The following is a 26,531-nucleotide window of genomic DNA, read 5'->3' as shown; positions in this document are numbered from 1 at the left end:
TGCATACGCAGTCTGGTTTGCATATGCAGGGGTCAACCTCAAATTCTGAATTTTATCGCATCGCAAGGCGGACATTTGCATGCTGGGCGGCCTTTCCCTGTGATGGGCGGCCCCCAGCATGCGAGCAACAGCACCCGCAGATTTAGCTTTTTAGCAGAATGTAAAACTTGAAGCTGAATAGGGTCCTCAGTTCGGATCAGATCTCCTTGGAGGACCAGGGCCAGGTTTTGGTTTGCTTCGGATTCACAAAATTTGGATGGATTTGGATTTCTGGAGAACTGAAACACGCATCTCTATTTTGCAGAACATGACATTAAAATTATTTGCAGCGGCGACCACTACCATATTGTAGCAGAAGTCAGATGAGGTGGGAGTACTCTCGTTGGGAGTTTCTGCTCATTATCAGCTTGTGTTAGAAAGACGTACCATTATATGCACAAAAGACCAAAGAACCTTTATGGATTGTTTAAAAAAAGAAACAGATGGTGAGTCTATCACTAATGAGGGCGTAAATATAATTACAAATCACATATAACACATGAAAAATACAATTTTATTAAAAAAAGCCTCACCATCTGTTTCTTTGTTCTGTATACACTGGGTAACACAGTATTACCCTTTGGGGTGCTGGAAGTATATAAAGGTATTTAACAGTTTTATATGGGTTATATCGAATGCTCCTGGAACTGTTTTGTGTTATTGGATTGTATAAAACATTAATGAAGAGCAAAGGAGTAGGACATTGGGCCTGAAAATACGTCCGTGAATGATAATGGAGACACTTGAACATGCTTTGATCTGGATGTTCCCCTTGAGCAAATTAGTTTTTTTGAGTCACTGTTTAAAATCTTTAACTATCGCACATATACTGTATTGATGGAATTGTAACTTTGACATGCGAAGCCTTTCACACCGTGTTATTCAAATTGTCAAAATAGCCTATAAACATGGTGCTGCTGTATCAGGTAGGGTATATAACCCATGTACTACTCATACGTGCTGTGTAAATATTACCCTTGCTGCTGGCGCCACCCGCTGGAGTGCAGGAGTTTCTCTCTATCACCTCCCTGTTTGTGTTTATAAACTTGCAGTCAAGTCTTCCTTTTTTTTATATATGTTTTTTTATTATCATTATTTTGTTTTTCATTTTAATACAAGGCGGTAAAGTAACTATTTATGCAGTAATTATATCTATTTATCTATCTATCTACATACAAAAACACACACACACACACACACACACACACACACACACACACACACACTCATAAATACATGTATAAACAATTAACAAAAACATTGAATTACAATGGTATTATTCAGTCAGGGTCACTTTTCATTTGCACTGTCAGAGGAAGCCTGATAACATAGCAGCTTTTTTTTAATGGAGCTGCCTGCCACATGTTTATTAACCTTGATGGAACAACACCCCCCTCATCCACCCTCGGCAAAATTCCTTGTCTTCCCACTTGCTGTACAGAATCCCTTTTTAACGGCAGCTTGTGCCTGTGGTCCAGCTTTCATTGGTCCAGTACAATTGATAAGCAGGTCGCGTCAAAAAGGACCCATCCTGGTTTAATTATTAGCCAAGTCCCTCTTAATCCCGGGGAACATTTGAGATTCTGTCCAAGCGCTCAGTTTTCCCAGGCCGATGAGGTCTGTTCTCCCCAGCCTCCCGGCTGCTGCAGTATCGCTAATGCAGATAGATTTCTGTCCCTCTCTCTTTTTCAATCCCCCCTTTTTTCCTCTCCTCTCTCTCTCCTCTCTCTCTCTCCCTCTCTCCTCCTCTCCCCTTCTTGTTTTCGTTCCCTCGCACTCTGCTTTGATTCGTTATAAACAGACTGATAACTCTTATGCTGAAGAGAATCCTGGTATAACCGTGCAGATGGCTACATTACAATGATATACCTTGGGATTTATCTTAGATGAACGTAACATTTGTATGCTAATGTTGATCTCTCCCTTGTTGCCGTTTTGCAGGACTTCCAGTCCCAAAGAAGAGCCCAAAGTCGGTAAGTCTTTATTTTATATCTCTATATTTTCTGTGCTTTTAACGTGCTGATCTGGAGCTGGGAGCCTTGGTATTGTTTGACTGTTACACTGTGTGTTTACTGTCGGAAATGTGGTTCGCACTGTTTTATGCATCGGGGAAGGGTGTATATCGGAAAGCGTAGTCAATCTAACACTGCATGATTAAAGAGCAGAATGCAGGCAACACTGCAGCCACTGCCTAACCTGTCGGCCAGGCTGCCGGTTACCATGCCTATTATTCACGGTAGGTGACTTTTTTTTCTTTCTTGTGGCAGTTTAATTTGGAAGGAGGGTAGAAGACGGGCAAGAAAGGGTGGGGGGCACCATTCATTTTGTAGATGGAATAAATGTGACTCCACCTTCTTGTACCTCTAGTACAGTCCACAAACACCTGCTACTTTATTCTGGCATTCTGGGACCCTAAATATGTTTTTGGAATTTGACTTTTTTTTTTAAATGTTTTTATTTTATCCTTTTATTTGTTTATTTAAAAAAAATTCCGAGCTACATTGTATCCTGGTTAGATTGCTTTAGTTCATTAATTCAAGTGGTGGACGTTCATTGTCTGTCACTCAAAACCTACGCTGCGGGAACCGGCAGGTCTGGGACCCCCCTCTTACACATCATTATTTTTCTTTTTTTTCCACCTTGGATGCAGCACTAGTCATTCTCGTCTCTTCAAAGACCACAAAAGTGGTTTCTGTAAAAATAGCCTGCGCATTATTTCAGAGGACATATAAATAATTCACTAGCTGGAGCTAATTGACGGTCTTATATTCTCTATGATTTTCCAGACTGCTGGAAGCACCTGAGCCTATATTTTCATTCAATTTTTTTTTTTTATTTGTCGTTGCTGTTTTTTGTGTTGTCATTGGTAATTTTTATATATATATATATATATATATATATATGTGTGTGTGTGTCATAGCATCTATATTTCAGCACATAACTTAATGCTTTTTGTTTTTTTATGATCGGTTCTGAAAATTATAACTTTTTATGATGACTACATACAGGAGTCCAGTGGTAAATATTGCTATGGATATAAATCAGCTGGAAGGAGTGACGCATCCTCCTTCTGTCACGTAACAGGTTCTGGAACAACAAAAAATATCCAAACCAGATTATTTTATTTTTTTCCAGGATTTTTTTTTTTTTTTTTGGAAGGAGGGGGGCTGAATCTTTGCAGGCAACAAATGACTGCTACTTAATTTTTATTTTTTTTTACTCAGTGAACCTCAGCGTCTCACAGGCAGTGTTGGGGATCAAACAAGGAGAGCAGCAGACAATTAGAATGTGATTTTTTTTTTGTTGAATTGCTAAAATAAATGATCTGATTTTTATGGCTTAAGGCATTTCTGGGTAGTCACGTGACCCTAGGCCTGAACCACTGTCAGTTTATATTAATGCAAAGACATAGAGTATTCGTTTGCGCTCACAGCCCAATCTCAAAAAATGTCAAACTGTGTGCCCATAGTTCTGCACCATCGTCAGAAATAATTTTGCCCCTGGGGACAGGCACTAAAGAATTGCTTTTAAAACAAATGTAACCTTATTCTATCATGTATTACTGGCATTTCAGGTTTAATTTGAAAAAAAAAAAAAAATACATAAAATAAAAACATAAAAAATTTGTGAAGTGGAAAGGGCAAGATCGCACACTTGTGCCGTTGATGCTGTTAAATGTCTGTTGACCAAAAAGCAGTTTTCATTTGTGATCTGCAAAGCGGTATTAATCATCTGCTATTATGTTGAATCTCCTTCACCAGCAGTGTCCCCCGGTACTGTACTATAATTAGTGATTTGTAGTCTGGAATTTTTGTCTTCTCCCCAATAAACACCACTTGAACAGTTACGAAAGCAATAATTTGTGATTCGTGTATTTATAAACAAGAAAAAGGTGTTTAGAAACTGAATAATCATCCGCTTGGTCATGGACGTTTTTAATTACCATCGTTTATTATAATGAATACTGCAGTTTTAATTTTCCAGTGTTTGCATAATATATGCAGTGCAGTCTTCTGAGCACGGTTATTGTGCAGCACATGTGAAGGGGCAAATCGTACTCCGTTCCGTTTTCTTAGTGTAAATGGACATTATTTCATTAACCATAGCGACTGTGTCGTCACATTATGTGACGTCGGAATGAGCTCCCTTAAAGCAAGCTTAGATTAGCTGAGGCCACTGTGACTGTCGTGGAAATGGCTCCATAGTTCCTGCAACACCTGGAGAGCCAAAGTTTGCCCATTAGGCTATTAAACTTGGAAGTCTAATTTTTATGGTGGATCTAAGAGAGCCAATTTAATTCCCTTAATTGGTCTAATTTATATCTTATGATATAGCAAATTAGCTTAATTACTTTAGCTTTTATTTAAGGGGGTTAGTGTACTGAAATGTGCTTACTTAACAGAAAAGTATTGTAAATAGATGCAATCCTCTTCCTCAGGTCTTGGTACATGATATAATATTTCTTAGAAGCAACATGACTGCTCTCAAACACATTTGCAATTGCAAATATGCAAAAACATAAAGTTGTAATTGCAAATTATTTATTTTGGGTGTGGGGTGGAGGTTTTAGTCACTGACTATCAGGGCCAGATTAAGGGCCTCATAGGCCTGGGGCTGAAAATGGGCCTATTGTGAGAAGCCTTGGAGGTGTGACCAGTGCTGTGTGGGTGGGGCCAGTGTCAGGTGGGCGTGTCCAGGCACTACACTATCAGCCCTAATGCCTCACTAAATACATAAGAATAGGAAAAACGACATCATTTTATGAGGAAAATAGAAATGCAATCTTTATAATTTAATAATTTGTGGCCGACCGTGTGGCCAGTTGGCCTGCTGGACATCATCTTGCTGTCATGATGATGGACCTATTTTTATGTGGAGGTGTGAAGTTGTTGTCCCATTTGCCACATTATTAATCTGGCCCCGCTGACTGGGGCGTATCTATGCAAATTGGGGCCCTATAGAATAGTCAGTCATGCCCCCCCTTTGACACCCTCCCCCCTTTGGTAAATTACTCAAAGACCCATTCCCCGTAGGGGCGTTGGAACAGGTGGGGGGCAGCTTGTCCCCCTCAGAATATGACAGCGGTGCAGGCGCTGGGGTGGGGGAGCGCTCACCTCTGGATCCCTGTGGCGACTTATCCTTTAAAAAGTGTGCTCTGTGCTGCCGCAGCGTGCTGTACCATGTTCTCCTGTTTTCCCGGCTCTTCACAGATGCATTACTGGGAGGAGGCGGGGATGTCCCAGCAGGCTCAGCATGGCCACGCCTCCTCCCAGTAATGCATCTGTGCAGACCCGGCAAGACAGGAGAGCATGGTATAGCACGCTGCGGCAGCACAGAGCACACTTTTTAAAGGAGAAGTCATCGGGGGTAAGTGCTATCCCGCACTTGGGGGTGTATTGGGGGAGCGCTCATATGTAATTTTTCGGCGCACCGCCAATCTCAAACCTGTTAGACAGTAGATCATTCTGTGGTCTGTCTCCGCTCCCAGCACTAGAGGCAGCGTCCCTGCTCCAGTGTTTTCCCTCCTAGTGTCAGCTCAGTGCAGGAGGAGGTGCTTAGTGCAGAGTCTGAGAGAGTTCTTCCTTACATCTCCACTGACGTGCAGCTTCTTCTCTCCTGAGTGTGTGACCTTGTCTACCCTGCAGCCGTACTCTGTGTGTATACAGCCGCATCCTGTGTGTACTAAGACGCTGTGTTACCGCTGTACTACTTCACATGTATAAAGTGAGTTCCTGCTGCTGCAGAACATCTTCTATATATTACAAGCTGTTATTTGAATAAACCAATCATCCTGGTTAAGTGCCGTTGTGTGGACTAACATCCCTATCCGACACCGCAACACTCAGCCAATAAAACCATTCTGGCGCCCCTGCTTCACCCTGACTACTTAAAGATCGCCCCCATGCACTACCTGCAGTGGGTGGGCTGCTGCCTGCTGAACTGCAGCCTCATCTGCTGCTCTCCTGGCCAGCTCCGTCTAGTCTCTCCTCCTCACAGAGGCTGGGAGTACAGGCGGAGCCAACCGGGTGAGCTGGTGAGGCTGCGGGGCAGCAGCACACTTCTAAGGTAATAGCTGCCAGCAGGGCTCCGCAACTAGGTGCAGGGGAAGGGTGTGGGGCCCCAGAGATGGCTCGGGCCCCATAGCAACTGCATCCCCTGCACCTATGGTAGCTAGGCCCTTGCCCGCTGACTAGAATGTTCAGTGGCTAAGGACAAAAAGCATAAAAAATGCACTTTTACTTTCCATTACCATGGCCAGCACTAATGGGCCCTACACACAGCGCGATGCGCCGCCGAGGTGCCCGACAGCCAATACGTCCGATGGGCGACCCGGTGACAGGGGAGTGAAGTTTCTTCACTCCCCCCGTCACCCGGCTTCATAGCACTGCATGCTAATATGGACGAGATTGTCCATATTAGCTTGCATGTTTAAACAAGCCGGCACCAATGATGACCGAGCGCGGGGCTTTGCATCGTTTATTGTTGGTGCCTGCACACTGAATGATATGAACGATATCTCGTTCATATCTTTCAGTGGTATCGCCCAGTGTGTAGGGCCTATTACTGTGTACCCCTTCACCTCAGAAGTGGTGCCCTCTATGGGCTATATGGATGCTGTAATGGTTAACATTACTGCCTCACAGCACTGAGGTCATCCAACAATCCAAAAAGATACTGGTAGGTTAATTGGTTCCCAACAAAAATGATCCCTAGTGTGTGCATGTTTGTATGTACATGGGCAGACTAGATTGGCCAAGTGGTTCTTATCTGCCATCAAATTCTCTGTCTCTGTTTCTATTACTCCTTACCTTAGCAAGCAGCAGGAAGGGTGACGCCCTGTGCTCCGCTTAATGGGTGTGTGGCACTTGGATGTGGTAAAAGTCGTCTGCTGCTGCTCCTCCATGTCACTCATTCAGCCTTTTATGCTCCACCCAACCACTGATGTTCGAATTCTTCTTATGATTAGAAAACAACATATTTTAATATACTACAGGTTGAGTATCCCTTATCCAAAATGCTTGGGACCAGAGGTATTTTGGATATCGGATTTTTCCGTATTTTGGAATAATTGCATACCATAATGAGATATCATTGTGATGGGACCTAAATCTAAGCACAGAATACATTTATGTTTCATATACACCTTATACACACAGCCTAAAGGTCATTTAATACAATATTTTTAATAACTTTGTGTATTAAACAAAGGTTGTGTACATTGAGCCATCAAAAAAACAAAGGTTTCACTATTTCACTCTCACTCAAAAAAGTCCGTATTTCAGAATATTCCGTATTTCTGAATATTTGGATATGGGATACTCAACCTGTAATTATTTTTCCTGTACATTTACATTTGGCTTTTTTCCTAAAGTATTATTTAGAAAGTATATAGAGGATGCCTGCTGCCATTCTGCACTTATGTTCATCTAGACATACAATATTATACTTAGAATTTTAACATTGCAAATTATATTTTCCTAGTGATCTGCCTCCAGGGTGTTTGATACGTGCTTGGACTATGCTCTCTGGCAGGTGAAATCGTGTAACTTTTATGTCAAAGCTGAAATGCCAGGCCTCGGTCTGACTGGCACGCTTCAACCACTGCCGCCACTCCTAAATTTCCTCTTCGACCGCTGGGTATACAGCTAGGATGCAAAATCAAAGAGAGATAAAAGTGGCCACAGGACAGTGTAGTACTGTTTCATAGCAATATAAAAATAGGATTAAGGGGCTAATTCAGGTTGGATCGCAAATCTGGATCCAACTGTAACTTTTACGATGACCCCGTGGGCGCAAGCACCCGCACTTTCTGCGTGGGGGGGGTGCAGAAAAAGCGATCGCCTCTGCCTGTCAATCAGGCAGAGGCGGTCGCGGGGCGAGGGGGAAGCAACACTCCGTTTCCAGGGAGGAGACGGAGCGTTGCGGTGGCGGGGCTACCCGAACGGTGGGCGTCGCACGCAGCCGCCGCAACAGGTAAAATGGCGCAGGGACTTCTGCAGTCGCAGCTAAGCTGCGCCGGCAGGAGCCGTCTTTAGTTTCTGCTGACAAGCAGAAATTGCGAAGTGATCGCAATTTCTGCTTGCTGAAGGGGGGGGAGGCGTCGGTCAGTATGCTGGGCGGCCCCCAGCATGCGAGCAAAAGGATAGCAAATTCTGCTAATTAGCAGAATTTGCTATCCTTACTGAATTGGCCCCTGAATGCACAACTCGTAGTCCGTGCGCTGCCGTTCCCATGGTTCTGAAGCACGAGACCTATCACCCCTCTGCATTTCAAAGTGGCTGGTTCAGAAAACATCATTGCAACAGTCAGGGCACACACTCAGATCAGGGCTGTCCCGCCTAAATAGGGACAGTTGGAAGGTAGGTAAAAGTTGCAGTTACTGTAAGGGTTTAAAGGCAAAAAAAAAAAAGTAAACATCAATAGATCACTGGAAATTAGGAAGGTACAGATGTGTCCTCATTCATCTTTGCTGCTGTCACACCAAACAATCCCTCTTGCTACTCCGGGTCCTGTAAGAATCCCATTTGCATCTTACTCGCAACGCAATGCGACTATGACACACGAGGAGACTGTGCTGATTGATTTGATATATGACACTTGTGTATCTTTGTACAACTGAGTCTCTGTATACAAAGTGATACAATGTAGCAGCCACAGCTTTATTCCAATACAAGTTCTGTTCTGCTCCTTATACAGACTCGGTCACACACAATACACAGGTGTCATATTTTATATTCCTCAGCGCAGTCTCCTCAAATTATGTTGCGACTAAGCAGTGTTTTCTAAATAAAATAAAAAAAAAACGCCCAAAGCTTGCGTGATTGCACGGGACCTGGCATCTCAGTCACACCAGGCATCTTGCGCTGCATGGAATGGGAAGCAGCTTCCCGACAGATGGGATCCCGGTGTCAGTATATCGAGTTCTGTATTAGGCAATCTCAACGCCACACGGGATGCTGGCGTCACATTACCGACAGCCGGCATCCCAATCGTCCAGACAGCGGGACTCACTGGCGACCTGCTGCGGTGTGGCGGGGAGGTTAGGTTTAAGCAGAAGAAGGGGGGTTTGGGTGCAGGCACGGGAAGGTTAGGTACCGGGGAGGGAGGGTTAGGGTTAGGCACATAAAAGCGAGGTTAGGATTAGGCATCAAGCAGGGAGGGTTAGGTTTAGGCAGCAGGGAAGGTTAGGGTTAGGCACAAAGCAAGGAGGGTTGGGGTTAGGCACCCACAAGGGAGGGTTAGGGTAGGGGGCAGAGGAGGGTTAGGGGGCTTACCGGGGGACTGTCGGGATTCTGATGGATGGGATGTTGCTGTCGGTATACTAACAGCTGTCATCCCATACATCGGCAAATCATACTGACCCCCATGGCATATTGTGGCTAGATGTATGAGAACACATCATGGCTGCCAAAAGAAATTAGTGGGACGCCGTCAAAGTTTGTGTGGCGCTGTGAAGCCATGCCGTGCTGGGAATGTGTGCATGTGCTAGGCTGACACGTATCCCTTATCCCTGTAATGCAGATTACCCAGGCAGGCGCAGGTCAGACCTACCTTTTTCCTGACCCTCCATCACCTCTCGGCACCCCTGGGTGTAACTATAGCCCAAAAAAGTGCTTAGTAGGGGTAAAGTCATCTTCCACACCTTGCTTAGTGCGTGAACAATGAAAGTGAGGTCCAGGGATCAGAAAGTAATTTGTTTCTTAAAAGGCCTACTATTTACCATCAGTTTATTTGTGGGCTCTAACCCCTACCCAGACCATTTCATGTACTTGCGAGAAGTTATGCAATTTTCCTTGACAGCAGGAAAAGGTTGCGGCTACAAGGTGATGATGACGTCTCCATTAACTGGCCACTGCTGTATAAAACACGTCCTGGCTCAGTGCTGGTGGCCTGCAGTGAAACGCATTCTGTCATCGCATCCAATCACTTTTGCCACATCTGCAATTATGCCACAAAACACAGTGGGTTGACCAAACTGTAGTTACGTTAATTGTGCCACTCTCACTTGGTAGACCTCCCCCGTTGCATCTCTTGAATGGTATATCTACAAAGTGTATACCATGCACACAGGAAGGTAGCTGTCATGGCAGCTCAGTGGAGATGCATGACATCGCAGCCTATGGAAAAAGTAATTGACCTTGCTAGGGTACTTGGTCTGTCTATACATAGTGCCCCAGTGATGTCACTGGTTCTTAGTGAACTAATACTGCATTCCTAACATGGCTTCTCCCACTGGCACAGGGCATTATGTTAACCGTGCAGTGATACCGTTTTCTCTTACGTCCTAGAGGATGCTGGGGACTCAGTAAGGACCATGGGGTATAGACGGGCTCCGCAGGAGATAGGGCACCTAAAAAGAACTTTGACTATGGGTGTGCACTGGCTCCTCCCTCTATGCCCCTCCTCCAGACCTCAGTTAGATTCTGTGCCCAGAGGAGAAAGGGTACAATGCAGAGAGCTCTCCAGAGTTTTCTGTTTTAAAATAATTTTGTTAGGTTTTTTATTTTCAGGGAGTCCTGTTGGCAACAGGCTCCCTGCATCGTGGGACTGAGGAGAGAGAAGCAGGGCTGGCTTTACGGTTGGGCTCTGTTTCTAGGCTACTGGACACCATTAGCTCCAGAGGGTGTCGTAACACAGGTCTCACCTGGGGTTCGTCCCGGAGCCGCGCCGCCGTCCTCCTCACAGATGCCGAAGATAGAAGCCGGGTGAGTATGAGAAGGCAGAAGACATCAGGCGGCAGAAGACATCAGATCTTCATGAGGTAAGGCGCGCAGCAGTAAGCTGCGCGCCATTGCTCCCACTATACACACACAGAGCAGCACTGAAGGTAGCAGGGCGCTGGGGGGGGCGCCCTGGGCAGCAACATTCCTCACTTCTGGGCATGTTAAGATGGATTAGGCTGCGGAGGCAGTAAATCCAAGAATCCCCCGCCATTTTAATTAAAAAAAGCACTGGGACCGAAGCCCGCCGTCGGGTTGGCGGGGCTTGATCCTCAGCACTAACCAGCGCCATTTTCTCCACAGAAGCTGCATGCTGAACGCTGGCTCCCTGGTCTCTCCCCTGCTGAACTTCACAGGCTGGAAAAAAGAGGAGGGGGGCACGTTGGTGACGCAGTGAGTGGGAATTGGAATATTATTATATAAAACAGCGCTATCTGGTCATATTTTTCCACAGTGTTATTAAGCGCTGGGTGTGTGCTGGCATACTCTCTCTCTGTCTCTCCTAAGGGCCTGGTTGTGGTTTTGTCCCCTTGTAGGGTAATCCCTGTGTGTGGGGGGTGTCTGTACGTGGTGTCGACATGTCTTAAGCGGAAGGCTTCTCCAAGGAGGAGGTGGAGCAAATGAGTGGTGTGTCCCCGTCGGTTGTGCCGACTCCGGAATGGATTGACATGTGGCATATGTTGAATGCAAGTGTGGCATCTTTACATAAAAGGCTTGATAAGGCTGAATTAGGGGGGACATCAGGGGGTCAATCCTCGGATTGGACCGACTCACAGGGCCCGTCGGGGTCTCAAAAGCGTCCCTTAACACAAGACACTACTACCGACACGGATTCTTATTCCAGTGTCGACTATGACGAAGTAAAATTGCACCCTAGGGTGACTAAAACCATTCAGTGTATGATTGTGGCAATAAGGGATGTGTTGCATATTGAGGATGAACCCTCGGTCCCCGACACAAGGGTACACATGTTTAAGGAAAAGAAACAGATTATTAATTTTCCCACATCTCATGAATTAAATGATTTCTTTGGAAAAGCTTGGGAGACTCCGGAAAAGAGACCGCAGATCCCCAAAAGAATTTATATGGCATACCCCTTCCTTAAGCAGGACAGGGAGATTTGGGAATCACCCCCCACTGTGGACAAGGCCCTGACGCGCTTGTCCAAGAAAGTGGCGCTACCGTCTCCTGACACAGCGGCCCTTAAGGACCCTGCAGATCGCAGGCAAGAAACTGCCTTAAAGTGTATTTATTCTCATATGGGTGCTGTGCTAAGACCGACAATTGCGTCGGCATGGGTGTGTAGCGCAATTGCAGCTTGGACAGATGAGCTGACGGATCAATTTGATAATATGGATAAGGATACTATATTCTTAACTCTAGCCCATATTAAAGACGCAGTCTTATTTATGAGGGATGCTCAAAGGGACATTGGACTGCTAGCTTCTAGGGCCAATGCCATGTCTATCTCGGCGAGAAGATCCTCATGGACTCGCCAATGGACGGGTGATGCGGATTCCAAAAAACATATGGAAGTTCTACCCTATAAGGGTGAGGTATTGTTTGGGGATGGGCTAACGGACCTGGTTTCCACAGCTACAGCAGGTAAATCAAATTTTTTACCAAATATTCCCCAACAGCAAAAGAAAGTAACACCCTATCAGATGCAGTCCTTTCGGTTGCACAAGTCCAGAAGAGATCGGGGATCCTCTTTCCTCGCCAGAGGTAAGGGCAGAGGCAAAAGAGCACCTGCTTCGGCAGGTGCCCAGGACCAAAAGTCCTCCCCGGCTGCTCCAAAACCCACAGCATGACGCTGGGGCTCCCCGGAGGGAGTCCGCACCGGTGGGGGCATGTCTTCGACTTTTCTGTCAGACCTGGGTCAGATCAGACCTGAATCCCTGGGTGTTGGAAATAGTTTCCCAGGGGTACAAACTGGAATTCGAGGAGGTGCCCCCGCGCCGATTTTTCAAATCGGCCCTACCAGCTTCCACATCGGAAAGGGATGTAGTGTTAGCTGCAATTCAAACGCTGTGTATACAGCAAGTGATAATCAATGTTCCCCTGCACCAGCAGGGAAGAGGTTACTACTCAACCCTATTTGTGGTCCCGAAACCGGACGGTTCGGTCAGACCTATTTTGAATCTGAAATCCCTAAACCTGTACATAAAAAGATTCAAATTCAAAATGGAATCACTCAGAGCGATAATAGCCAACATGGAGGAGGGGGAGTTTATGGTGTCTCTGCACATAAAGGATGCGTACCTTCATGTCCCCATATATGCCCCCCATCAGGAATACCTGAGATTCGCTGTACAGGATTGTCATTACCAATTTCAGACGTTGCCGTTTGGACTTTCCATGGCCCCGAGGATTTTCACCAAGATAATGGCGGAAATGATGGTGGTCCTGCGCAAGCATGGAGTCACAATTATCCCATACTTGGACGATCTCCTGATAAAAGCGAGATCAAGGGAGAAATTGCTGAGCAGTGTGGCGCTCTCTCTGAGAGTGCTCCAGCAACACGGTTGGATTTTAAATCTACCGAAGTCACAGTTGATTCCGACAACTCGACTACCGTTCCTAGGTATGATACTGGATACGGAACAAATGAAGGTCTTCCTCCCAATAGAGAAAGCCCAGGACATCCAGAACATGGTCAGAGACCTGCTAAAACCGAAAAGGGTGTCTGTTCACCAATGCACTCGAGTTCTGGGAAAAATGGTGGCGGCCTACGAGGCCATTCCCTTCGGAAGGTTCCATGCAAGGACTTTTCAATGGGACCTTCTGGACAAGTGGTCCGGGTCCCATCTGCACTTACATCGGAAAATAACTCTGTCCCCAGGAACCAGAGTGTCCCTCCTGTGGTGGTTGCAAAGTGCTCACCTGCTGGAGGGTCGCCGGTTCGGAATTCAGGACTGGATCCTGGTTACCACGGACGCGAGCCTCCGAGGATGGGGAGCGGTCACACAGGGAAAAAAATTTCAGGGACTTTGGTCAGACCAGGAGTCCTGTCTACACATCAATGTGTTGGAACTCAGGGCCATTTACAACGGCCTTTGACAAGCGGAGAGTCTTCTTCGAAACATACCGGTTCTGATTCAATCAGACAATGTCACAGCAGTGGCTCATGTGAACCGCCAAGGCGGGACAAGAAGCAGAGTCGCGATGGCGGAAGCCACAAGGATTCTTCGCTGGGCAGAAAATCATGTAAGCGCTCTGTCGGCTGTCTTCATTCCGGGAGTGGACAACTGGGAAGCAGACTTCCTCAGCAGACACGATCTCCATCCAGGAGAGTGGGGACTTCATCAAGAAGTCTTTACAGACATAACACGTCTTTGGGGAACTCCTCAAATAGACATGATGGCGTCACGCCTCAACAAAAAGCTTCGGAGGTATTGTGCCAGGTCTCGGGACCCTCAGGCAGTGGCAGTAGACGCTCTGATAACACCGTGGGTGTTCAAATCGGTCTACGTGTTTCCTCCTCTTCCTCTCATCACAAAAGTGTTGAGGATCATAAGGCAAAGAAGAGTACAGACGATACTCGTTGTCCCAGACTGGCCTCGAAGGGCCTGGTACTCAGATCTACAAGAGATGCTCACAGGAGATCCCTGGCCTCTTCCTCTGAGGGAAGACCTGTTGCAACAGGGGCCCTGTGTATTTCAGGACTTACCGTGGTTACGTTTGACGGCATGGCGGTTGAACGCTGAATCCTAGCGAAAAAGGGGATTCCGGAAGAGGTCATCCCTACTTTAATAAAGGCTAGGAAGGAGGTGACGGTTAAGCATTATCACCGTATCTGGCGAAAGTATGTGTCTTGGTGTGAGACCAAGAATGCACCTACGGAAGATTTTCATCTGGGTCGTTTTCTCCACTTCCTACAGACAGGTGTGGATATGGGCCTGAAATTAGGCTCTGTTAAGGTTCAGATTTCGGCCCTCTTGATTTTCTTTCTGAAGGAATTGGCTTCTCTTCCAGAAGTCCAGACGTTTGTAAAGGGAGTGCTACACATCCAGCCTCCTTTTGTGCCTTCAGTGGCACCGTGGGACCTCAACGTGGTGTTGCAGTTCCTAAAATCACACTGGTTTGAACCGCTTAACAAGGTTGAGTTTAAATTTCTTACTTGGAAGGTGGTCATGTTGTTGGCCTTGGCATCAGTAAGGCGAGTATCAGAATTGGCGGCTTTGTCACACAAAAGCCCCTACTTGATTTTTCATGTGGATCGAACTGAATTGAGGACACGTCCGCAATTTTTGCCTAAGGTGGTTTCTTCATTCCATGTGAATCAACCTATTGTGGTGCCTGTGGCTACAAGTGACCTGGAGGATTCCAGATCCCTGGACGTAGGCAGGGCCTTAAAGATTTATGTAGCCAGGACGGCTAGAATTAGGAAAACAGAGGCTCTGTTTGTCCTGTATGCGGCCAATAAGATTGGCGCACCTGCTTCGAAGCAGACTATTGCTCGCTGGATCTGTAATACGATTCAGCAGGCTCACTCTACGGCTGGATTGCCGGTACCAAATTCGGTTAAGGCCCATTCCACTAGGAAGGTGGGCTCTTCTTGGGCGGCTGCCCGAGGCGTCTCGGCATTACAACTTTACCGAGCGGCGACTTGGTCGGTGTCAAACACTTTTGCTAAATTCTACAAGTTTGATACCCTGGCTGATGAGGACCTAGCGTTTGCTCAGTCGGTGCTGCAGAGTCATACGCACTCTCCCGCCCAATTGGATGCTTTGGTATAAACCCCATGGTCCTTACAGAGTCCCCAGCATCCTCTAGGACGTAAGAGAAAATAAGATTTTAAACCTACCGGTAAATCTATTTCTCCTAGTCCGTAGAGGATGCTGGGCGCCCGTCCCAGTGCGGAAACTCTGCAAGACTTGTATATAGTTGTTGCTTACATAAGGGTTATGTTACAGTTGAAATCGGTTTTGGACCGTTACTGTTGTTGTTCATATGGTTAACTGGTTATGTATGATCCAGGTTACATGGTATGATTGGTGTGGGCTGGTATGAATCTTGCCCTTGGATTTCTAAATCCTGCCTTGTATTGTCCATCTCCTCTGGGCACAGTTCTCTAACTGAGGTCTGGAGGAGGGGCATAGAGGGAGGAGCCAGTGCACACCCATAGTCAAAGTTCTTTTTAGGTGCCCTATCTCCTGCGGAGCCCGTCTATACCCCATGGTCCTTACGGAGTCCCCAGCATCCTCTACGGACTAGGAGAAATAGATTTACCGGTAGGTTTAAAATCTTATTTTCTGTGAATCCTATTACGAAGAAGTATAATAGAAAATAACCACATTATCATGGTAATTTGCTTGTGTACCATGATCATTTTTAGCCTATTGTTAATAAAGACATGAAATGGAAGCCATCTAACATAAGTGTATAATTTGTCTTCATCATGGGCTGTATGACTCTCCTGACCTGTTTATTGTGACTTTATATCAGCATAGTTGTAATCTACTGTAATAAATATCTTCTATACTCCTTTACTTGTATACCAGAATACTGATTTCCCCTCAAAGTCTTTCTTTTCCCTTTGGACTTATGCTAAAGCTTGTGTGATGAGTATTTGTGGTGTTGCCTGGCAACAAGTAAGGTCATTATTTGCGGAAATAACCAGAGAGTGTTTGGCAATCTTCTCAGCCTCCTTCCTTTGTCTCATCATGTAACAATGCCTCTGGAAATACAGAACATGCGTATTCTTCAATAAACGCTTTCAAGTGAAGTCTTATTATGACAGACCTCTGGTTCTCAATCTTCCACGATCACAACTCGGGTGACAGCTAATTAGGAGCTAATGCAGAGATTACATGCAGCAGATTTTGCGCGAGATTAATGTTTTCTCAGAGATACTTTAGATATAGAATTTATTTGAGGTCATCTGGTGGCTCAGAATAGAGCGTTGAGAAAATCTGTATTTAAAAAGATCATTATTTGGTTTTGTGTTTGTTATTTATTGGGGGCGTGGGGTACATGTTGGGTAAGGAGGTATAAGGTAGAGAGGTCTTAGCAGAGGGCTAAGTACTAATTGTAAACAGCTTCTTGATGAGGATTTACCATAGAGAACAAAACATTCAGATTATTAGTACTCAGAGCCCGGTTTGAACAAACCATGATTGACAATACGGAAAGAAAAAAATCAAATGCCAGATGAGTGTGTCCTAGTCACCAGAACTTGCAATCTAAATGAGGTGTAGGGAATGAAACATAAGATCCAAGTAACATTACATTTACAAGGCCTTACATAAAATCTAGTGGAGCAGTCATTTACGGGAACCTAGTCTAAAGCATACTTGCCTACACACCAGGAATGTTTGGGCGACTCTAACGGTCCATGGAGCCCCCCCCCCACCCCCTGAAGTGGGCAGGGCATGATGATGTGTTTTGCATCATTATTGCCCCACCTTTATGCAGGGCTGTGACACGGTGTTGCTCTTGCTTCTTGGTCTTAAGGGCCCCATACACTAGAGCGATAATGCCCGATTTCGGGCATTTGTTCTGATATATCGGATGAAATCGGGCATTTTGAAGGTGTTTCCGATCCGATGTGCATTCCCGTGAGCATCGGATCGGATCCTCCAGATTGAATGTGCTGCACATTCAATCAGGTTCGACCTGGGGGCATGGCTGGGATCACCCAAGATACATCGTATGCAAAAGGACAGTATCTTGGGCGATCCTGCCCTCCGACATGTGGTCGCATAAGTGTATGGGGCCCTTTAACTCCGGGGTCTCCTGGAAAGGAAGTTCAAAGAGTACAGTTTACAATGTACCCTTTGTAGGCAGCCACATTGTTGGCCGTACAGTATTCTTGAAAACAAGGCACTAACTTTAACTTACAACCAGTGATTTTGCCAACCAGAAGGCATTCATGATTGCTGGTTCATCCCACAAAATGGCTGCCTCCACTTTATATTGGTGAAAAACTAAAATGTCACATATCATGGTTTGTTTGATCCAGCATGATAAACATTTTAGTATTCTGTCTGTCTAGGGCAGTACGGATGGCGTAGTGGTTAGCATTACTGCCTCAAGCACTGAGGTCATGGGTTTGACTCCCACCACGGCCCTAACTGTGTAGATTTTGTATATTCTCCCCGTGCTTGTGAGAGTTTCTCCGGGTGCTCCGGTTTCCTCCCACAATAAAAAATATACCGGTAGGTTGATTGCTACCCGACAAAATATGATCTCTAGTGTGTAAGTCTATGTGTATGTACATGGGCAGACTAGATGGGCCAAGTGGTTCATACAGTATCTGCCATCAAATTCTATCTATCTATCTATCTATCCCCCCCCCCCCCCCCCTCCACACACACACGTGGATAGGATTTGCAGCCTGTGAGATGTAATGTGGCCTAATTGGCATCATGTAAGGCCACTGTTAAACAGCTACTTATGAATGTTAGACGTGTCAGATTGCTTGTGTAGGGGACAAAATCTGAGGCGGGTGAATGTACAGCAGTCAGTTGCAAAGCTTCATTGCTGGTAACTGAAAAATCTATGGCTCATAATATAAGGTTCATTAGACGCAGCTATAGAATTGATTTAGGATATAAAAAGGATAATGCAAAAGGGATTTTGTACCTTCAGTTTCCATTTATTTCTTAGCCTGTACATTCTGTTCTGAAATTGTAGCTTTGTTCTCTGTGTTATGCTTTTCAGTCATGATTTTTTAGAATTTGACAAAATTTTCCCCATTCATTCTCCCCCCCTCCCCCTCCCCCTCCCCCCTCACCCGTGGACGCAGAATGTCAGTCACATGTCCTGCACTGTGTATTGGCTATGATTGTATGTGGAGAGAAGCCTTGTGTCCGGGGCAACCACAACATACAACTATGTATGACAGTGACGTGCGGTGGGGTGAGGCAGAGCCTTTCCTGTCATACTGTCGTTTGTGCCAGAGTTTTGACTGTATAAAATATATGAAAAATACAAAGAATACTGTATGTTTGAAATATCATCTTTACTTTATTCTAATAATTTTTATAGCCAAAACTCTGGAGTAAAAAGTCTATGGCAGGTGAGGCAGTGCCTCAACTGGCTAACTTTTCCGCTCATCTCTGATCAAAACTCACCAAATTTCCAGGAGTTTATACTGCTGCACCTGTGTATAATGCCCAGATGTACCCTTTGGCTCATATATTGCATGTAAATCTGACTCTTGTTCTAGCCAGTGCCTCCTGAGCCATTTACCTCACCGCACGTCCCTGAATTGTATGATAATATAAAAAAAAAAGGCAAAAAAGCACAGGTGCTAGCTAGAAATAAAAAGCTACGTACACGTTATTATGACCACCAGCTAATAGCCAGAGTAACCGCCGTGTGCAGCACGGACAGCAGGTGAACTGTCATTTTAGACACACGTCTTGTAGCCCCCAGGTTTATTTTGGCAGTGAGCTGCTCCACTGTAGCTTGTTGGTTGGTCCTCACGCACCTTCGTAGCCGATGTTCACCTCTCACATCAATGGCACGTGGTGCTTCGCAGTTTCCACATCAGTTATTCGCAATGGTGCCATTTGTCCAGTCACGATGCACCTTCACCACAGCAGCACGCGAACAGTTCACACACTGCGCTGTTTCGGAAATACATCCATCCTTGGCCTGAAAGCCGATAATCTCTTTTTGCAACTCTGATAAATGGCCCCTTTTACCCATGACCACAACAAGTGATACGTGCGCAGACGGCCTATCGCACACCTAATATACCCTTCCAGCCAGCATACAACATGTACTTCATGGGCTAAATGCTGCCCACGTTAAATGTAGAAATTGGTCATAATATTGTGACTCGACCGTGTGTTTAGTAAATGCTGCAGGAAGACTGAAGTAAGCCAATACACTCAAGTCACCTGAAGGTGGAGAATCCATTTAAAACATTTGGAGAACTCAGTGTAGTATTTATCTAGTACCCTACTCTCCAATGCATTAACAGCATGTGTAGGGTCAGGAAGTTAAGCAAGTTGTTATGCTATATAGGTACATCTTGTCATGGCAACGATCAATAATTTATGGAAATCTATTCCCAATTGTTAGGCCTGTGCTCCAGTCCCCATCCCCCCCCCCCCCCCAGTTATTCTCACTGCATCTTTAATTCTTATACTCAGAGTTTTCTGTTTTAGAAAAGTTAATTATTCTTTGTTTGATTGGCAGATTTAACCAGCTCTGATATTTAACACTTACAGAGCGAAGCAGAATAATTGCATACAATTAAAATATTATTTTTGTGTGATTTAAACTGCGTGCCGATTAAACATGTATTAAGTATATTTAAAAAAATAATAATAATCTAGACACAAACAATATGTCTTTTTACTCTTCTGACCGGTGCTGTGTTTAGTAAATACTCTCTTTGACGGGGTTAACAGATGAAACGAGAAAAACAAAAATATCTCAATCTACATTGTTAACAAGACGATTCTTTACAGATTATTACTGTAACACACGTCTCCAATGCTCCTTGAGGGAGACTGAGAGCACTCAAGCAGGAAATTGATACCTCTTCATCTCTGGGGGGGGGGAATCTTGCTGCCTTTCTTTCATTTCATCTGATCATTTAACTCCTCTGTTTCCCCAAAAAACGAAAATAATAGAATGTTGCCGCAAGCCCCTCTGGCAGGAACGGCAGCTAATGTTCATTTTTCAGCTTAATAAATCTACGCGTTATTTTTCTGTTCTCTGCTTTGGGTAACGAAAGTGCTGGAAGCCATAACTCATAAAGCCATTAGTGTTCTAGAAACCATTAGTCACAAATCGTATTAGGGGCTGCATCTGACTCCCATTTTCATAATTGACACAGTAATGGCGTAGACTAAGTTCATCAACTGTTTGTTAGGAGAGTGGAGTCAATCTTGTTGTGTATTTTGCTTTCCCAGCTTCAGACCTATCACACTTTGATAAATGGCTTCAAAAGTTTTCACAGACTCATCGGCTGGTGGTAATTTTGTACTTAAAAGATTGAAGTTTGTGGGTAGTTTCTAGTGTCCAGCTGCCTGTTACTGTATATTGTTTTCTCAGTGGTGACCATAATAACAAGGCTATGTGTATACGGATCAGTGGCGTGCGGTGAAGTCAGTGGCTGGTGAGGCATGCCCACTAAAGCCGCCGCTATGGCCTCTGCCAAAGGCGAGTTTAGACCTCATGGGGCCCTAAGCATCACACCGATTTGAATCCCCCTTCCTCATACAATCCATAGCAATATATCCTGTCATCATCACCCCTGGCTGTGCCTGCTGTGCTTGTGTCTCCTTCTACCTGCACTAAAGCAGTAGGGGGCAGATTCTGGAGCCTCCTCTCGGACAACATGGGGACAGACTCTGCTCACCTCCATTCTCCGCCAGCAGCAGCAGGTCTCCCAACAGCTGCGCTGCTGCTTGGGATGGAGACTGGAGACAAGTAGAGTCATCCCTGGCCAGCAGTACCAGTTTAGGAATGGGCTCTACCTGGAGCAGTTTAGGTACAGGCTGCAGGACAGGAGGGTTTGGGGGGTTGTCCGGATACTGCACATCGGGATGACGCTGTCGGTATTCTGGTCGTCGTCATCTCAATCGCCAGGATTCTGATACCATCCCTCACAGTGGTTGAAGTGGAATTTTGAAGTAGGGATATGGAAAAGTGAAGGTTGCAATAATGTAGGCGGCGAAGGCGCCTGCGCTCCGGATAAGGGGGCGTGTCCTTCAGTGTAGTTTACCACACCATTTCTCTATCGTCCTAGTGGATGCTGGGGTTCCTGAAAGGACCATGGGAATAGCGGCTCCGCAGGAGACAGGGCACAAAAAGTAAAGCTTTAGGATCAGGTGGTGTGCACTGGCTCCTCCCCCTATGACCCTCCTCCAAGCCAGTTAGATTTTGTGCCCGGCCGAGAAGGGTGCAATCTAGGTGGCTCTCCTAAAGAGCTGCTTAGGAAAGTTTAGCTTAGGTTTTTTATTTTACAGTGAGTCCTGCTGGCAACAGGATCACTGCAACGAGGGACTTAGGGGAGAAGAAGTGAACTCACCTGCGTGCAGGATGGATTGGCTTCTTGGCTACTGGACATCAGCTCCAGAGGGACGATCACAGGTACAGCCTGGATGGTCACCGGAGCCTTGCCGCCGGCCCCCTTGCAGATGCTGAAGTAAGAAGAGGTCCAGAATCGGCGGCAGAAGACTCCTCAGTCTTCTAAAGGTAGCGCACAGCACTGCAGCTGTGCGCCATTTTCCTCTCAGCACACTTCACACGGCAGTCACTGAGGGTGCAGGGCGCTGGGAGGGGGGCGCCCTGGGAGGCAAATGAATACCTATTTTGGCTAAAAATACCTCACATATAGCCTCCGGAGGCTATATGGAGATATTTAACCCCTGCCAGAATCCGTTAAGAGCGGGAGACGAGGCCGCCCGAAAAAGGGGCGGGGCCTATCTCCTCAGCACACCGCCATTTTCCCTCACAGAAAGGCTGGAGGGAAGGCTCCCAGGCTCTCCCCTGCACTGCACTACAGAAACAGGGTTAAAACAGAGAGGGGGGGCACTAATTTGGCGATATGCTTATATATATATTAAGATGCTATAAGGGAAAACACTTATATAAGGTTGTCCCTATATAATTATAGCGTTTTTGGTGTGTGCTGGCAAACTCTCCCTCTGTCTCTCCAAAGGGCTAGTGGGTCCTGTCCTCTATCAGAGCATTCCCTGTGTGTGTGCGGTGTGTCGGTACGTGTGTGTCGACAGGTAGGAGGACGATGTTGGTGAGGAGGCGGAGCAATTGCCTGTAATGGTGATGTCACTCTCTAGGGAGTCGACACCGGAATGGATGGCTTATTTAGGAAATTACGTGATAATGTCAACACGCTGCAAGGTCGGTTGACGACATGAGACGGCCGACAAAAAATTAGTACGGTCCAGACGTCTCAAAAACACCGTCAAGGGTTTTTTAAAACGCCCGTTTACTTTAGTCGGTCGACACAGACACAGACAGGGACACTGAATCCAGTGTCGACGGTGAATAAACAAACGTATTCCTTATTAGGGCCACACGTTAAAGGCAATGAAGGAGGTGTTACGTATTTCTGATACTACAAGTACCACAAAAGAGGGTATTATGTGGGATGTGAAAAAACTACCATAGTTTTTCCTGAATCAGATAAATTAAATAAAGTGTGTGATGATGCGTGGGTTCCCCCCGATAGAAAATTATGGGCGGTATACCCTTTCCCGCCAGAAGTTAGGGCGCGTTGGGAAACACCCCTTAAGGTGGATAAGGCGCTCACACGCTTATCAAAACAAGTGGCGGTACCGTCTATAGATAGGGCCGTCCTCAAGGACCAGCTGACAAGGCTGGAAAATATAATAAAAAGTATATACACACATACTGGTGTTATACTGCGGCCAGCGATCGCCTCAGCCTGGATGTGCAGAGCTAGGGTGGCTTGGTCGGATTCCCTGACTAAAAATATTGATACCCTTGACAGGGACAGTATTTTATTGACTATAGAGCATTTCTATATATGCGAGATGCACAGAGGGATATTTGCACTCTGGCATCATGAATAAACGCGATGTCCATAACTGCCAGAAGATGTTATGGACACGACAGTGGTCAGGTGATGCAGATTCCAAACGGCACAGTATGGCCGTATAAAGGAAGAGGACTTGTTTGGGGTCAGTCCATCGGACCTGGTGGTCACGGCAACTGCTGGAAAATCCACCGTTTTTTACCCTAAGTCACATCTCTGCAGAAAAAGACACCGTCTTTTCAGCCTCAGTCCTCTCGTCCCTATAAGATCATATCTGCCCAGGGATAGAGGAAAGGGAAGAAGACTGCAACAGGCAGCCTATTCCCAGGAACAGAAGCGTTCCACCGCGTCTGACAAGTTCTCAGCATGGCGCTGAGACCGTACAGGACCCCTGGATCCTACATGTAGTATCCCGGGGGTACAGATGGGAATGTCGAGACGTTTCCCCTTCGCAGGCTCCTGAAGTCTGCTTTACCAAGTCTCCCTCCGACAAGGAGGTAGTATGGGAAAAAATTCACAAGCTGTGTTCCCAGCAGGTGACAATTAAATTACCCCTCCTACTACAGAAAAGGGGTATTATTCCACACTATATTGTGGTACTGAAGCCAGAAGGCTAGGTGAGACTTATTCTAAAAAAAAAAAAAATTTTTTTTTAACACTTACAAAGGTTCAAATTAAGATGAAGTCACTCAGAGCAGTGATAACGAACCAGGAAGAAGGGGACTATATAGTGTCCCGGGACATCAGGGATGCTTACCTCTATGTCCCAAATTTGCCCTTCTCACTAAGGGTACCTCAGGTTCGTGGTGCAGAACTGTCACTATCAGTTTCAGACGCTGCCGTTTGGATTGTCCACGGCACCCCGGGGTCTTTACCAAGGTAATGGCCGAATTGATGATTCTTCTTCGAAGAAAAGGCGTCTTAATTATCCCTTACTTGGACGATCTCCTGATAGGGGCATAGTCCAGGGAACAGTTGGAGGTCGGAGTAGCACTATCTCGGATACTGCTACAATCAGCACGGGTGGATTCTAAATATTCCAAAATCGCAGCTGATCCCGACGACACGTCTGCTGTGCCTAGGGATGATTCTGGACACAGTCCAGAAAAAGGTGTTTCTCCCGGAAGAGAAAGCCAGGGAGTTATCCGAGCAAGTCAGGAACCTCCTAAAAACAGTGCATCATTGCACAAGGGTCCTGGTAAAAATGGTGGCTTCCTACGAAGCAATTCCATTCGGCAGATTTCACGTAAGAACTTTTCAGTGGGATCTGCTGGACAAATGGTCCGGATCGCATCTTCAGATGCATCAGCGGATAACCCAATATCCAAGGACAAGGGTGTCTCTCCTGTGGTGGTTATAGAGTGCTCATCTTCTAGAGGGCCGCAGATTCGGCATTCAGGATTGGATGCTGGTAACCACGGAGCCCAGCCTGAGAGGCTGGGGAGCAGTCACACAAGGGAAAAATTTCCAGGGAGTGTGATCAAGTATGGAGACTTTTCTCCACATAAATATACTGGAGCTAAGGGTAAATTTATAATGCTCTAAGCTTAGCAAGACCTCTGCTTCAAGGTCAGCCGGTATTGATCCAGTGGGAAAAACATCACGGCAGTCGCCCACGTAAACAGACAGGGCGACACAAGAAGCAGGAGGGCAATGGCAGAAACTGCAAGGACTTTTCGCTGGGCGGAAAATCATGTGATAACACTGTCAGCAGTTTTTCATCCCGGGAATGGAAACTGGGAAGCAGACTTCCTCAGCACGACCTCCACCCGGGAGAGTGGAAACTTCATTGAGAAGTTTTTTCCACATGATTGTAAACCGTTGGGAAATACCAAAGGTGGACATGATGGCGTCCCGTCTGAACAAAAAACGGGACAGGTATTGCGCCAGGTCAAGGGACCCTCAGGCAATAGATGTGGACGTTCTGGTAACACCGTGGGTGTACCAGTCGGTGTATGTGTTCCCTCCTCTGCTTCTCATACCTAAGGTGCTGAGAATTATAAGACGTAGAGGAGTAAGAACTATACTCATGGCTCCGGATTGGCCAAGAAGGACTTGGTACCCGGAACTTCAAGAGATGCTTACAGAGGTCTTATGGCCTCTGCCGCTAAGAAGGGACTTGCTTCAGCAAGTACCATGTCTGTTCCAAGACTTACCGCAGCTGCGTTTGTCGGCATGGCGATGGAAAGCCGGATCCTAAGGGAAAAAAGGCATTCCGGAAGAGGTCATTCCTACCCTGGTCAAAGCCAGAAAGGAGGTGACCGCACAACATTATCACCACGTGTGGCGAAAATTTGTTGCGTGGTGTGAGGCCAGGAAGGCCCCACAAAGAAATTTCAACTCGGTCGTTTCCTGCATTTCCTGCAAACAGGAGTGTCTATGGGCCTCAAATTGGGGTCCATTAAGGTTCAAATTCGGCCCTGTAAATTTTCTTCCAGAAAGAATTGGCTTCAGTTCCTGAAGTCCAGAAGTTTGTCAAGGGAGTATTGCATATACAAACCCCTTTTTTGTGCCTCCAGTGGCACTGTGGGATCTCAACGTAGTTCTGGGATTTCTCAAATCACATTGGTTTAAAACCAGTCAAATATGTGGATTTGCAGCATCTCACATAAAAAGTGACCATGCTCTTGGCCCTGGCCTGGACCAGGCGAGTGTCAAATTGGTGGTTTTTTCTCAAAAAAGCCCATATCTGTTTGTCCATTCGGACAGGGCAGAGCTGCGGACTCGTCCCCAGTTCTCTCCCTAAGGTGGTGTCAGTGTTTCACCTGAACCAGCTTATTGTGGTGCCTTGCACCTACTAGGGACTTGGAGGACTCCAAGTTGCTAGAAGTTGTCAGGGCCCTGAAAATATATTCCAGGACAGCTGGAGTCAGAAAATCTGACTCGCTGTTTATACTGTATGCACCCAACAAGTTGGGTGCGCCTGCTTCTAAGCAGTCGATTGCTCGTTGGATTTGTAACACAATTCAACTTGCACATTCTGAGGCAGGCCTGCCACAGTCTAAATCGGTTAAGGCCCATTCCACAAGGAAGGTGGGCTCATCTTGGGCGGCTGCCCGAGAGGTCTCGGCATTACAACTCTGCCGAGCAGCTACGTGGTCAGGGGAGAACACGTTTGTAAAATTCTACAAATTTGATATCCTGGCAAAAGAGGACCTGGAGTTCTCTCATTCGGTGCTGCAGAGTCATCCGCACTCTCCCGCCCGTTTGGGAGCTTTGGTATAATCCCCATGGTCCTTTCAGGAACCCCAGCATCCACTAGGACGATAGAGAAAATAAGAATT

General features: G+C 46.1%; 1 protein-coding gene across 1 annotated transcript in view; it reads left to right on the top strand.

The window, feature by feature from the left end:
* The window catches only part of MAGI1 (membrane associated guanylate kinase, WW and PDZ domain containing 1), an 809,094-nt gene that overhangs the window by 716,248 nt on the left and 66,315 nt on the right, over positions 1-26,531 (top strand). The window contains exon 13 of the mRNA XM_063940923.1: positions 1,981-2,012. Within this exon, the coding sequence (XP_063796993.1) occupies positions 1,981-2,012 (32 nt within the window). The remainder of the gene's footprint in view (positions 1-1,980; positions 2,013-26,531) is intronic.

The sequence above is a fragment of the Pseudophryne corroboree genome, chromosome 9 (genome assembly GCF_028390025.1).
Source record: "Pseudophryne corroboree isolate aPseCor3 chromosome 9, aPseCor3.hap2, whole genome shotgun sequence".
Lineage (NCBI taxonomy): Eukaryota > Metazoa > Chordata > Amphibia > Anura > Myobatrachidae > Pseudophryne > Pseudophryne corroboree.
This window is presented reverse-complemented; position numbering and strand designations above follow the sequence as displayed.